Source organism: Vespula vulgaris, chromosome 25, assembly GCF_905475345.1.
Source record: "Vespula vulgaris chromosome 25, iyVesVulg1.1, whole genome shotgun sequence".
In the NCBI taxonomy this organism is placed as follows: Eukaryota; Metazoa; Arthropoda; class Insecta; order Hymenoptera; family Vespidae; genus Vespula; species Vespula vulgaris.
In genome coordinates this window covers 2,294,002-2,307,054 of record NC_066610.1, presented here as the reverse complement: position 1 = coordinate 2,307,054, position 13,053 = coordinate 2,294,002, and the positions used below count along the sequence as shown (strand labels likewise).

General features: G+C 34.5%; 4 protein-coding genes across 12 annotated transcripts in view; 2 read left to right on the top strand and 2 right to left on the bottom strand.

Annotated features, from left to right (window-relative positions):
• Positions 1–71: 71 nt before the first annotated feature.
• LOC127072354 (cytosolic non-specific dipeptidase) lies at positions 72–2,335 on the top strand. Of its 2 annotated transcripts, XM_051012745.1 has the most exons (6): positions 72–146; positions 260–345; positions 451–901; positions 954–1,382; positions 1,472–1,945; positions 2,043–2,335. In XM_051012745.1, exons 2-6 carry the CDS (start codon positions 293–295, stop codon positions 2,085–2,087), a joined length of 1,452 nt encoding a protein of 483 aa, XP_050868702.1. In that variant the 5' UTR covers positions 72–146; positions 260–292; the 3' UTR covers positions 2,088–2,335. The 2 variants fall into 2 exon arrangements, with proteins under 2 accessions (XP_050868702.1, XP_050868701.1); XM_051012744.1 differs by lacking the exon at positions 72–146 and having other exon boundaries at positions 153–345.
• On the bottom strand, positions 1,998–4,634 carry LOC127072355 (alpha-L-fucosidase). Its single transcript, XM_051012746.1, has 6 exons — positions 3,854–4,634; positions 3,535–3,783; positions 3,111–3,473; positions 2,810–3,028; positions 2,513–2,736; positions 1,998–2,433 (listed from the first exon to the last, which is right to left on the bottom strand). Exons 1-6 carry the CDS (start codon positions 4,140–4,142, stop codon positions 2,341–2,343), a joined length of 1,437 nt encoding a protein of 478 aa, XP_050868703.1. The 5' UTR covers positions 4,143–4,634; the 3' UTR covers positions 1,998–2,340.
• Positions 4,635–5,361: 727 nt separating this feature from the next.
• On the top strand, positions 5,362–7,224 carry LOC127072364 (alanine--glyoxylate aminotransferase). The gene is made up of 6 exons (XM_051012767.1): positions 5,362–5,598; positions 5,681–5,881; positions 6,000–6,157; positions 6,257–6,412; positions 6,513–6,857; positions 6,955–7,224. The coding sequence occupies exons 1-6, from the start codon at positions 5,449–5,451 to the stop codon at positions 7,106–7,108; spliced, it is 1,164 nt and encodes a 387-aa protein (XP_050868724.1). The 5' UTR covers positions 5,362–5,448; the 3' UTR covers positions 7,109–7,224.
• A 45-nt stretch (positions 7,225–7,269) lies between these two features.
• The window catches only part of LOC127072337 (dorsal-ventral patterning protein Sog), a 56,654-nt gene continuing 50,870 nt past the window's right edge, over positions 7,270–13,053 (bottom strand). For all 8 annotated transcript variants that reach the window (XM_051012693.1, XM_051012694.1, XM_051012690.1 and 5 more), the window contains 3 exons: positions 12,805–12,980; positions 11,779–12,105; positions 7,270–11,010 (listed from right to left, as the gene is read on the bottom strand). In XM_051012693.1, the coding sequence (XP_050868650.1) occupies positions 10,810–11,010; positions 11,779–12,105; positions 12,805–12,980 (704 nt within the window). In that variant the 3' untranslated portion in view covers positions 7,270–10,809. The remainder of the gene's footprint in view (positions 11,011–11,778; positions 12,106–12,804; positions 12,981–13,053) is intronic.

Here is a 13,053-nt window from a genome sequence, read left to right as displayed (position 1 = left end):
TGCGTAAATGATTATAAAAGGAGGGCCGATGAAATCATGTTAATATTCGAAATTAGTTAAGAATCTTACCACCAGATGGCGTCCCGCGCACACATAAATTTCAAGTCGACGAAAGCTATCAAATTGATAAAAAGAGGAAGTGGAAGGTGAATTGATAAGTTATCTTCATTTTTAATGTTCTTTATCGAAAATATTATAATATATTTCTTTTCTTCACAATTTTTTTCCTTGTACTATAATATATAAGAAATACTATCAGTTTTTAGTTGGAGATATTAATTCTTTGTTTAAAATGACTGAGCAAGAAGTCAAGTCTCTTCCTGAGACATTAGAAAAATTATTTAAGTAAGTAAAATTCTTTCTAAATTATAAATAAAAAATATATATATATTATCTTTTCCTTGTTAATATAAAGATCTATAAATTGTTCATATATCGACGTTATTGCAGATATATAGACGATCATAAAGTAGAATATATTGATAATCTAAGAGAAGCAGTTGCTATAAAATCTGTTTCCGCATGGCCAGATCACAGAAATGAAATAATTAATATGGTAAAATGGACCGAAGTAAAATTGAAAGAGCTTGGTGCCACAACGGAATTAGCCGATATAGGAGTACAAAAATTACCCAACGATACTGAAATTCCATTGCCACCGGTACTTTTAGGAAATCTTGGTTCTGATCCTAACAAAAAAACTATTCTTTTATATGGACATTTAGATGTGCAGCCTGCGCTTAAAGAAGACGGATGGGATACAGAGCCTTTTGTCCTTATTGAGAAAGATGATAAACTTTATGGACGTGGTAGTACGGACGATAAAGGACCAGTTTTATGTTGGATTCACGCGCTTCAAGCTTACAAAGCCATCGGTGCTGACATTCCAGTTAACTTGAAGGTATTTTCAGTAGGATAATCGCTTAGAACGTAGACTAATTTTGAGTTTACAGTTTGTATTCGAAGGTATGGAAGAAAGTGGCAGCGAAGGATTAGACGAATTACTTTGGAAACGTAAAGATACTTTTTTAAAAGGAACAGATTATGTTTGCATATCTGATAACTATTGGTTGGGGACTACGAAACCTTGTATTACGTACGGATTAAGAGGAATTTGTTATTTCCAAATCGAAGTAACTTGCGCGAGCAAAGATTTGCACAGCGGGACGTTCGGTGGTATTGTACACGAAGCAATGGCGGATCTCATTTATTTGATGAATACCTTAGTAGATATCAATGGGAAAATATTAATAAATGGAATTTATGACGATGTTGCTCCTGTTACTGTTCAAGAATTAAACAGTTACGAAACTATTGAATTTGACGTAAATGAACTTCGCGAGTCTTGCGGAGCGATTAAATTACCTCATAACGAGGACAAGGTATTTTTAAAAGAAATATCTTCTTCTAAACTTGTTAAAAAATATTTGGAAATGAATTGTTAGATTTTCGATATTTTTTTTCACGTAAGATTCAACTTTTGATGCACCGTTGGAGACAGCCAAGTTTGTCCCTTCATGGAATCGAAGGAGCTTTTAGCGAGCCCGGTGCGAAAACTGTTATTCCAAGAAAAGTTATTGGCAAATTTTCGATTAGATTAGTACCCAATATGACGCCCGATCAAACTGTTGAAAAAGTAACAAGTTATTTGAAAGAAAAATGGGAAGCTAGGAAAAGTCCAAATATATTTAACGTGATTATGAATCATGGAGGTAAACCATGGTCAGAAAATCCTGATCATCCGAATTACGTAGCTGGACGAAACGCTACTAAACACGTTTATAAGGTCGAACCTGATCTTTCTCGCGAAGGTGGATCTATTCCAGTTACTCTTACGATCCAAGAGGTCACAGGTAAAAATGTTTTGCTCTTACCTGTTGGAGCAGGCGATGATGGAGCACATTCTCAAAATGAGAAGTTAAATATATATAATTACATCCAAGGTGTAAGTATATTTCCCTTTGTAATTATTTCAAAGAAAAAAAGAAGAAGACAGCTGAAGCTTATCTGAAATTTAATAAACTCTGATAATTTCTTTGCAGACAAAATTATTGGGTGCTTATCTCTATGAAGCTGCTAATGTTTAAAGTACAATTAAGATTATATAAAAAGAACATTAAACTCTGATATTGAATATTAATTATTACATCACGGTAATACTTATTATATCGATTAAAGTTCCAATTACATTATTATTTCTTTACAAAATTTTTAATCTGTAAAGAAAGATTGCGAAGGTGCAGGCTTTTTCATATTCATATAAAGATTTATATAAAATTTTATAAAAGATTATGTTCTGTAAATTAATCTGATTAAAACTAATCTGCATAATAGAGTTTTTTATTCCTGTTCAATTCTTAATACCCATGCTGGTTCTCCTTTATGAGCTTCATACGGTAAATGCACAACGAGTTTTGTTGGATATTGCATCCACTGTACAACAAGCAATACCAATTAATAATATGCATCGTTATAAACGCTATCACATACAATAATGATCGTTAATACGTACTTTAAGTGGTTTTGTAAAACCAAGCAGCGATACATGCGTATTATTTGGAACTTTTAAAGAACCCAAAGATAATACGCTTTCCTTTGGCCACTCCAGAATCAATACGTAAAGTCTTTTTTCGTCTTTACTTTGCGTATACCATACATCACTCGTTAACGTATCATTCTGTATTTTCCATGGTTTAGTGTTATAAATAGCTTCGCCATTTACCTTCAACCAAGAACCTATTATAAACCCAATAATTATATTAATATTATTTAATAGTTCAATTCGATAATAATAAAAAAATAAATGGACCTATTCCACGTAATCTTTCTTCGAATATTGGTGAAATGATACCATCCTTGGTTGGGCCGACATTCATCAATAAATTTCCACCGTAACTTACTGTAGTTACTAATTCTTTTACTAATTCGTCAAGCGTCAAATATTCCTCCAAGGCAGCATTTCTACGAAAGCCCCAAGACTTTTTATCAATGGTCATACAATTCTCCCACTTATGTGGGATAAGTACTCCTGAAAAGTATAAGGAAGTAATAATAAAAATGATGTTGTTTCTATGGAACAAAGTCAAATGTAAATGCTCTATAAAATATACCAGGATTATAACGATCCGTGCACGTATAAAAATCACCGTGATGACATGGAATATTTGTTCCCCATCTATCATTTACAACTACTGTATATCTTATAGGACTCTCGTTATACAACCAAGATAAAAATTCTTTTGATTTCCAATAAGAATCCGTAGCTTCCCAATCGCCATCCGACCAAATAATTTCTGGCTTGTACATTTCTATAAGCTCGTGCATTTCTGGGATTATTTTCTGAGTAACAAAATGATCGGTTGTAAAATTATTTCGTTTGTCGTTAAGATACATAGGATTATACCATTCGTATAAAGAATGATATAATCCAAACTTGATGTCGGTAGACGATCTTATCGCTGCTGCCAATTCACCTAAAATGCAAATAAGAATGAATGAGAATTTAATTCGTATATAAATAAACGTGTTTAATACCTATGAGATCTTTCTGCGGTCCTACATCCATGGAATTCCAACTAAAGGAATATTTTGACGGCCACAACGTATATCCTTCGTGATGTTTACTGGTTAATACAACATATTTTGCGCCGGAAGCTTGAAATATTTCGCTCCATTGAGATGCGTTAAAAAATTCTGCAGTAAAATCACGTGCAAAATCTTGATAAGTGTAATTAGGTGGATATCGGTTCTTCATGAAATCTTGATATTTAGTATCAGTTTCTTCTACAATACAAAGAAAAATTTTGTTATAACGCGTGTTTGTTATTTTTGTTTCGCAAATACACAAATATACCTTTCCAATTGTTCCAAAACCATTCTGAACCAAAACTGGGAACGCTGAATACTCCCCAATGAATAAATATACCAAATTTGGCATCGTCGTACCAAGCAGGAAGAGGCCTAGCATCTAAACTATCCCAGGTAGGATGGTATTTGAATTGATTTGAATCTTGAATTGGCAATAAATCACGTTCTTTCTGATTATTGGCTTCTATCATGAAATAATGATCTTCTGAAGACCCACATTGCACAAGAATGTTCCACAAAAGTGTAATATAAAGAAAAAATGTTAGAACTCGCATGATAATATATATATATATATCTTTACAAAATAACGATAATATTTCTACTGATTTCTCATATATCTATCAATTTCATTTATAAACGCTATCTGAATAAATCAAAAATCATTTACATTTACAAAAAATACTGAAACTTGAGTACACAATCATCGATAATCGGTTAAATCAGGTTAAGTCGTATCAGATTGAACAAAGTCAATTGAAAATATAACATGTCAACGTTATACTGAACAATATATATTATTTTATATACAAAAAAATTATTGTTTTATTATTTCACACTTTTATTAACACAAGCTTTGCTAGGTACGAATTATTATCAACTATTTATTAAACACTGTACGCGAAGTAAACAAAACTTTTCTTGACAAATGAGGAGATAGACGATAAAATACTTTTTCTTTTTTTCTTTTGATAAATTTATAGATAAATATACATATACGTTTACATAGATAAATATATATATATATATGTACATATATGTATGTATGTATATACAGGGTGTCTCATTTAAGATTGAAATATCTCGTGAAGGAATGAATCTATCGAAAAGAATTTTTTTATTGATTTGTTTGATACGCAGAAGCAAACCATACTTTTTTTGCGAGTCAAACGATGGGAAAAATTTTTTACGAAATTTAAAACGAAAGTGAAAAGTGTTTAACGTGGAAAAAAAAATCGATATATTTACATTAATCTATAAAAAATTAGTCTCTATTTCAAATTTTGGACAATTCGAAAATATCTCCCGCGAATTTAGTTTCGTATCTTGTCACGTGACGTAGAAGTGGTTCGTGCCATCTCCTGATATATTATACTCTCCTGTTAGAAATTTCAAATTCTAGACGAAGCGAAATTTTTCCCGCGAATCGAGTATTGTATCAGGATCACATGATGTGAGAGTAAAATAGAAATCTACTGTTACCGACAATTTTACTCGGTCAATGAAACAGAAATATACTATTACAGATTTGTTAATTGGTTGATAAAACAGGAATCTTTATCATATATTTCGTAAAGAAAGCAAAACTTTTTCTTAAAAAAAAAGTTAATTCAAGAATTACTGTTTATACTCGTTGTTATAAAAAAAAAGCAGAGGTATAATTTAACGTGGTATAACCTAATATATATATATATATATATATATGTATTACGTAAAAACTCTCTGATAAAGCTTATTTATGAATCCTGATAAGTAATACTTTTTCTTTTTCTTAAAAGATAAGAGCTTACGTAGCTTGTTTGTGCCGCATTCAATACTGAATATAATTTGATCAAAGTTACATTAAAATAATAGTGCTCAAAAATGGAAGTGGATCCACCTAAGGAACTTTTAAAGCCATTAGAGATCCCCAACAAAATTTTAATGGGACCTGGACCGAGTAATTGTTCGCAAAGAGTTTTACGATCACTGGGGAATCAGGTGATAGGCCATCTTCATCCAGAAATGTTTAAGGTATTTATAAAAAAGATATAGAAAGAAAGAAAGAAAGAAAAAAAAAAAAGAAAATCTTTTAAAATATTCGATAAATTTTCAGTTAATGGACGACATCAAGGCTGGGATTCAATACGCATTTCAAACGAAAAACAAGTTAACTTTGGCACTGAGTACAGCGGCTCACGGTGGTATGGAAGCATGCTTGGGAAATTTAATCGAGCCAGGAGAAACAGTGTTGATTGCTAAATGTGGAATTTGGGGTGAACGTGCTGCCAATATGGCAAATCGTATTGGTGCACGTGTACGAACATTTTCGAACGCATTAGAAAACAAAACAAAACAAAACAAAAAAAAAAGAAAACAGAACAAGACAAAGAAATATTATTGAATAGATATTAACAGGACAATTGATATCGTAGATTGAATTCCTGACGACCGAATACGGAATTGGTTTCGATCTCGACATTTTAGAATCTTTTTTGAAAAGATTCAAGCCCGCCGCAGTTTTCGTAGTACAAGCTGAATCTTCGACTGGTATGAAACAACCATTGGAAGGTGTAGGAAATCTCGTTCATCGGTGAATTTCATAAGATTCTTTCTTATCGTATCCGAATTATTTTTAATCGAGGATATTGACAAAACTTTGTTGTTTATCTCTTTTATATTATTTATCCAGGTACAATTCGTTGTTAATCGTCGATTGTGTGGCGTCGTTAGGAGCCGAGCAATTATTCGTAGACGCTTGGAAGATCGATGCTGTTTATGCGTGCAGTCAAAAAGTTCTTGGTGCTCCGGCAGGTATAACGCCGATATCGTTCAGTCCATTAGCAGTGTACGTAATTAGAAAATTATTAATTAAAAAAAGAATATATATATGTAATAATACTTATCTTCAAAGTGTTTATCAATCGTTCAAAAATGATCCAAACCAGTGAAAAGATCTTCAATAGGCGTACAAATGTTTCAACATATTATTGGGACATGAAGATATTAGGTGATTATTGGAATTGTTTTGGCAATCCAAGGATTTATCATCACACGATTAGTGCCACACTTATTTACGGATTACGCGAAGCTTTGGCCGAATTAACGGAGGAAGGTTTACGCGCTCGTTGGTCCAGACACGCATCCGTGGCTATCAAATTGCGCGAGGAACTTCTGAAACGTGGATTTCGACTTTACGTGAAAAATCCGAAATATCAGTTATCTACGATCGTATCTATCGAGATACCAAATGGTATCGATGTTAAAATGTTATCTGCTAGAGCTATGGAAAGGTAAAACGTCTTTTTGATGTCTGTTTAAAGAAACATTTCTTTTTTCTCACGTTTTAAAAAGTGAAACCATTGATCGTTTGATAAATCATTGATCTAGATATGGCGTTGAGATCAGCGGCGGACTTGGCCCAACTGTTGGCAAAATTTTACGAATTGGTTTGATGGGAAACAATTCTACGTACCGTCACGTCGATCTTCTACTTGATGCTCTAGACGATGCGCTCAAATTCTCTACAAAATCGAAAATGTAACTTTTAGTTGTTTGTTTATTCGTGCGTATATCCGTACAGGAGCTTCGCCATGACCGATTGAAAATATACTTTCGTTATTTCCGAGTTTGATTAAGTAAAAAAAAAAAAAAAAAGAAGATTGCACGGAAATAAATCTTATCGTGCAGACGAAATCAACGAGCTGGAGTAAATTTATTTTATTAATGAAAATACTGCAATCGGCATACATTTTCTTTCGCTATTTAAGCTTCATTGTATTAATTAGCAGTGTCAACAGTTAGGTACGTTATTTCACTTTCGGCGTAACAAGAAAGATAATATCTGAATGTATGTATACATAGATAATGAAATTACAATGGGAGTTAGAGATAATGGCAATAAGTCTAATTAAGGTAATGATAATAAACCGATAATAATTAATTAAATTGATTAATTAATTATATCTCATTGTTTTGGCACAGTACATTATCTATTCTTTAACAAACAAATTTTTACGTGCTGCTGAATAACGATTATTAAATTATATCGCACAGATTTTCGATTCGATTCGAAGGATAATGATCTATGATTTTAAATTGATCCTAATCACGATACGATCTGATCGATTTGACTATCTAAAAAAATCATTGCCATTCGATTTAACTCAAAAAATTGTAAAGCTAAATCTATTAGAAAGAAAAAAAAAAGAGAGAAAAGAAAAGAAAGGAAAGAAAAAAGAAAAGAAAAGAAAAGAAAAAAGAAATTAGATAAAGATAGATAACATGCATACGTAAGTGGTGATGACTTTAAATAATAATGACATTAATAATAATAACTATAATTACAAATGATAACTTGTTACATCAAATCCCGTATATCGCGGGTTCGATGAAGATATATTATAAACTATCGAGCTGTATAAATAATATTAATAATAATTAATAATAATAATAATAATAATAATAATAATAATAATAATAATTGATCGTTCATTAGCATACCGATAGATGCATAATTTCGTTACACATTATATACGTTCATTTCTTTTTTTCTACTCCTCCTTCTCTTTCTCTTTCTTCTTCTTCTTCTTCTTCGTTTTATGTACAAAATTGTCAACAATCAACAGACTGTCCGTGATAATCATAAGTAAAATCCTATATATTCTAATACTATAGTTAATGGTATCGGACTAATGCATGCACGTAAATAATTAATTAAAGGCACGAACGGTAAATAGCGGATCAACGCTTTCCGTAAAAAATATGTATATATGTACGTCTGTATGTATATGTCTCTCTCTGTATGTGTCTGTATATGCGTGTCTGTGTGTGTGTCAAAGAAAGAAATTAAAGAAAAGAAAGAAATACTTTCCATCGTTAATAAAATATTCGAACGAGCATAGGTATTACACGACGTTCGGAGAAGAAGAAAGGAAGAAAGAAACAAAATAAAAAAAAAAACAAAAACAAAAAAAAAGAAAAAAGAAACGCCGCAGATGAAATTTGTGCTCCCGATTGTTTAGTGGACGACGGGAGAAAGAAATCGTTGCCTTTTTCGAAAAAGCAACCAGGCCTGCCAGCTGCCGCGACAACGTAGTACAAGACCCCATTTTCTTTTTTCTTTTTCCTTTTTTTCCCCCTCCACCCTCGTTCGTTTGTTGTTTTACTACCCTTCCGTCTACTTACTTACTTATTTACTTATTTACTTACTTACTTACTTATTTACTTATTTACTTACTTACGTCAATTTAACGTTTCACGTAGACACAACTTTTACACCTTTGTCATTCATCGTCGGAAAAGATCTAACGATTCAAACGCGCGCTTACGAAAAGAAAAAAAAAAGAAAGAAAAAAAAAGTATTATACTAGATAACAGACGGACATTACTGAACTGTTTTTTCTTCTTCTTTTTCTTCTTCTTCTTCGTCTACTTTTTGTTCTCCAACCCGTAACCTCTTTTCTTCCTTCTTTCTTTTTTGTGAGTGTTCATTTTTTACCGTTTTTTATTATTATTATTATTTTTTTTTCTTTTCTCTTTATGTTTTTTTCCTTTTTTTCTTTTTAACAAAGACAGCACTGATCACGTACCGACTCAACCTCTCTAACAATAAGTATATGTTTATTACCTGGGCGGTAGGGGGTGGGTATTTAGAGGGGGAGGAAAATAATGCTATAGCGTCACCTTGTCAAGCGGTCTACTAAGCCTTTTATGACGTTAGAATACTACGAAACGTTTCTTTGAGAAGGTTTCATTGTCCGAATAGTTAGATAGATAGAGAAATAAAGAAAAAAAAGAAAGAGAGAGAGAGAGAGAGAGAGAGAGAGAGAGTGATAAAAGAAACGATAATAAATATGCAGGTATGAGAAAAAGAAAAGCGATTACACAAAAAAGGATAGAACTATGAAATTGTAGGTATTTTGCCAAAAAGAAAATTGCAAGCAATGAATGATAATTAATGTGATGGAACGATAATCCGATATTTACAATGATATAGGTAACGTTATCTACGGTGCACCGTAGTAGCTCGTAGTAGTAGCGACAATAGCAATAATCTAGTAGTAGTAGTAGCAGTAGTAGTAGTGTAGTAGCAATAGCAGTAGCAGTAGCAGTAGCAGCAACAATAGTAATAGTAAATAGTAGTAATAATAATATCAATATTAATAATAATAATAAAATAATAATAATAATAATAATAATAATAATAATAATAATAATAATAATAATAATAATAGTAAGCTGAAATAATTAGTAAGATTATGAAGCAAGTGATATCGCATTATGATAACTGATGTCGCCATCGGAGGTTCTTCAGTCTTCTTTGGTTGCTGGGTAACTCGATGAGGTTGGTGGGTACAGTAGAGCACTGCGATACCGTTACGACTAAAGTTTCATCTCCCTCTCATCGTCATCGTCATCGTCATCGTCATCGTCATCGTCATCGTCATCGTCATCGTCATTGTTTTTCTTTTTTCACTTTTATCCCTTTTTTTCTTCCTTCATTTTCTCTTTTTTTTTAATCTTTTTTGTTGGAAAGGTTGTCGTGCCGTATAGTAGCTCGTAAATAGAGAGCAGTTTAGCTTCCGTTTCGTTTATCTCTTGATGAGAGCCAATTGATTAATAAAACGTCTGGCTGCGGGCCTCTGGGTGCCATGGGGTCCGACGTATGAACGATTGCAAGAACGAAGACCACGAGAGAGAGAGAGAGAGAGAGAGAGAGAGAGAGAGAGAGATAGAGAGAGATAGAGAGAGAGAAAGAGATAGAGAAAGAGAGATAGATAGAGACAGAGAGAGACAGAGAGAGACAGAGAGAAGAGAGAGAGAGTCTCCTCACTTTTTCTTTCATTGGTGTTCATGAACTTTTTCTCTCCATTCATTCCCATCGTGTTGGATACCCAGTAAGAATCGATATACTCGACCCTATACCTTTTTCCCTTTTCTCGTTCTCTACTTTTCCGAATTCCATTAGATTGGTCCTCGATTAACGAGGATTAGGACACACACACACACGCATATACATACATTATATGTGTGTGTGTGTGTGTGTGTGTGTACGTGGTGCGTGTGTACGTTAAACATTAAAAATATTACACGTAACAGTGGTGCGGCAAAAGTAGATAAGAGTTCTTTCTCTGTATAATAAGAGCAACAAGAAACAAACGAGTCACTCGGTTTTGAGATGAGGAGTAAAAAAAAACTTGCTTCTTCCTCGTTTAAAGAAAGAATCTGTCCTCCTGTCCATCCTCAGCTCAATTCTCTTGGAGAGACCGAATGCCTCGGGGGATGATGATTGTTGTTACGATGATGACGTCTCGAACGACGGCATTGTGCCGTACAACAATCGTCGGCGTCTGCTACGGTGTAGTCGCCTCGTTTTATCTGATGCGCTATCGAGTTGCAGAGAGATCTTGGACAGCGTTTCCTTTCGCACCTGACCTCGGCATTCTGAAAGAATATCAAGTTCATCCTTGGTTAAGGTCCGTCTTAATGATGATTGTTTTCTTTTTTTTTTTCTTCTTCTTTTCTTTTCTAATCTTCATCTTAATCGTGACGTTAAATGAGATCATCATCGGTTTGAAATTGATCGAGATACGAAAAAATATAATCGGTTACGTTCCTCGACTGAATTAGAAAATAGAAAATTTAGTTTTCACCATACACCGAACGGACGGACGATTTCTTTCGAAATACGAGGCCGATACGGTCGCGCGAGCATACAACAGAGACCGAGGCCATGTTCCATTTTCATCGTAATGGATGGACCCTTTTAATGGTCGGTCCGGGCGAACGAGTCCGGTTAAAGGTTTTCTCCTTAAAGGTTTCTCGTCGTGCCCGTCTCTGGATATTGCAATGAGGTTACTCTTCTAACGAGTGAGCGAGCACACACGGCGCGAACAAGGAGCAAAAGTAAAGCGAGTCGTGGTCGTTGCCGAGGAGAATCTTGCTTGGCAACAACGAGTCTCGCACGATCGGAAATTCTTCAATTGCAATCTCGATAAATAAGATTAATCTAACCATGCGACGAACCACGCGGCGGTTGGCTGAGGAAGAGGATTGGGAAGGGAATGGATCGGAAGAGGGGAAAATGAGCTTTCGAATCCTCAAAGAACGAATGATGCTTTCCCTTATGAAAACTGACCTTATTTCTATCCATCTATATCTATATTTGTATACACATACACACACACACACACATATATATATATATCTCACCTTGCATCGACACTTGACGCACTTCATCTCCCCGTGAGAGTGAACTCTTGGATGCCATTCCATACCGTTCTCGTACGGTCCACCAAGTGGATACTTGCAACCACCGGTTGCTAAAATTTCTTCGGGTGAACGACGGGTCGAGGGTGCCGCCTGATCACGCGGCAAACTCATCCCATCCGAATTGCCGTTTAATGCAGTAGCCGAACTTGGTGTCGTGCTAGGACATTGCCTACAGCATGCCTTTTTGTCCGGCCTAAAGGCAATCTTCTCGTCGCAATCCAATGGCGGACACTGCACTCTCGGGCATTTCACCTCCAACGTGACAGCCTGTAAGATAAATGGACGAGGAACGAATAAGACTCGTAGGCTTCTCGCCTCTCTATCTCTCTCTCTCTCTCTCTCTCTCTCTCTCTCTCTCTCTCTCTACCTCCCCCCACCAGCTTTCGAGCAATTAAAAGACAAACGCAAGGAACGAAGGAAGATATATAGCAAATCGTTCGTTCAAAGAGGATTTTACCTGCGAGACTCGATAGAATAAAAGAAGTGTAAGACGTACTTCGAAAGTTTTTCCAACTTTTCTTCTTTTTCCTTTTCTAAAGCTCCCTCATTTTTCTCCGTAATATCGTCTAAAGGAAATTGTCTACGTCATCAGGAATCGTCGATCACGTACATCGAACGCACCAGTTCTCGTGACTGGTCAGAATTTATATATCACATTCTTTCTTAAGCAATATATATATATATATATATATGTATATATATATATATATATATATATATATATATATATCGCATTCATATATTATCTCTTTGAATTTTCTTAAGATCACGTGTACTTTTATTATTACTTAGAATCGTAATATATGGTAGTATATGGAATGACGTTGACGTTGCGAAACGCTTTCGTACGAGTGAAAGTAAATCCTTAAAACGAGTGCATTGGAAGTTTGACGTCGTTATATCGTCGGAACGGCAACTAAGAATTTTCTTTAAGGAAGTAGGAAATCGGGGATTCGTTAAACTTACGTCGCAGGTGCAAACGGCACAAGTGTCGAATCCAACTGGGGGTAGATAAGGATGCCAGGACGCTCCAGCTGGATGATATTGACCGGCTAGTATGCAACCTCTTCCTACGTAAGTGACGTTGCTCTTGCCCGTGATAGTGGTAGTGGTAATGGTAGTAGTAGTATTCGTCGCTGTAACTGTAAAGGTATCAATGTGAAAAGAGATTTTCAAATAGTTTCACGTTCGAACGCGCGATTAGCTACTTGCAAA

What these genes read in the sequence shown, in the direction of transcription:
- LOC127072354 (XM_051012745.1), top strand. Translation starts at nt 293, where the DNA reads ATGACTGAGCAAGAAGTCAAGTCTCTTCCTGAGACATTAGAAAAATTA. An exon ending in ACATTAGAAAAATTATTTAA is followed by an intron (nt 346 to 450) that starts GTAAGTAAAATT and finishes ACGTTATTGCAG; the next exon opens with ATATATAGACGATCATAAAG. An exon ending in ACATTCCAGTTAACTTGAAG is followed by an intron (nt 902 to 953) that starts GTATTTTCAGTA and finishes TTGAGTTTACAG; the next exon opens with TTTGTATTCGAAGGTATGGA.
- LOC127072355 (XM_051012746.1), bottom strand. Translation starts at nt 4,142, where the DNA reads ATGCGAGTTCTAACATTTTTTCTTTATATTACACTTTTGTGGAACATT. An exon ending in CACGGATCGTTATAATCCTG is followed by an intron (nt 3,029 to 3,110) that starts GTATATTTTATA and finishes TATACTTTTCAG; the next exon opens with GAGTACTTATCCCACATAAG. An exon ending in GTTTTACAAAACCACTTAAA is followed by an intron (nt 2,434 to 2,512) that starts GTACGTATTAAC and finishes CTTGTTGTACAG; the next exon opens with TGGATGCAATATCCAACAAA.
- LOC127072364 (XM_051012767.1), top strand. Translation starts at nt 5,449, where the DNA reads ATGGAAGTGGATCCACCTAAGGAACTTTTAAAGCCATTAGAGATCCCC. An exon ending in GTAGGAAATCTCGTTCATCG is followed by an intron (nt 6,158 to 6,256) that starts GTGAATTTCATA and finishes TTATTTATCCAG; the next exon opens with GTACAATTCGTTGTTAATCG. An exon ending in TCGTTCAGTCCATTAGCAGT is followed by an intron (nt 6,413 to 6,512) that starts GTACGTAATTAG and finishes GATCCAAACCAG; the next exon opens with TGAAAAGATCTTCAATAGGC.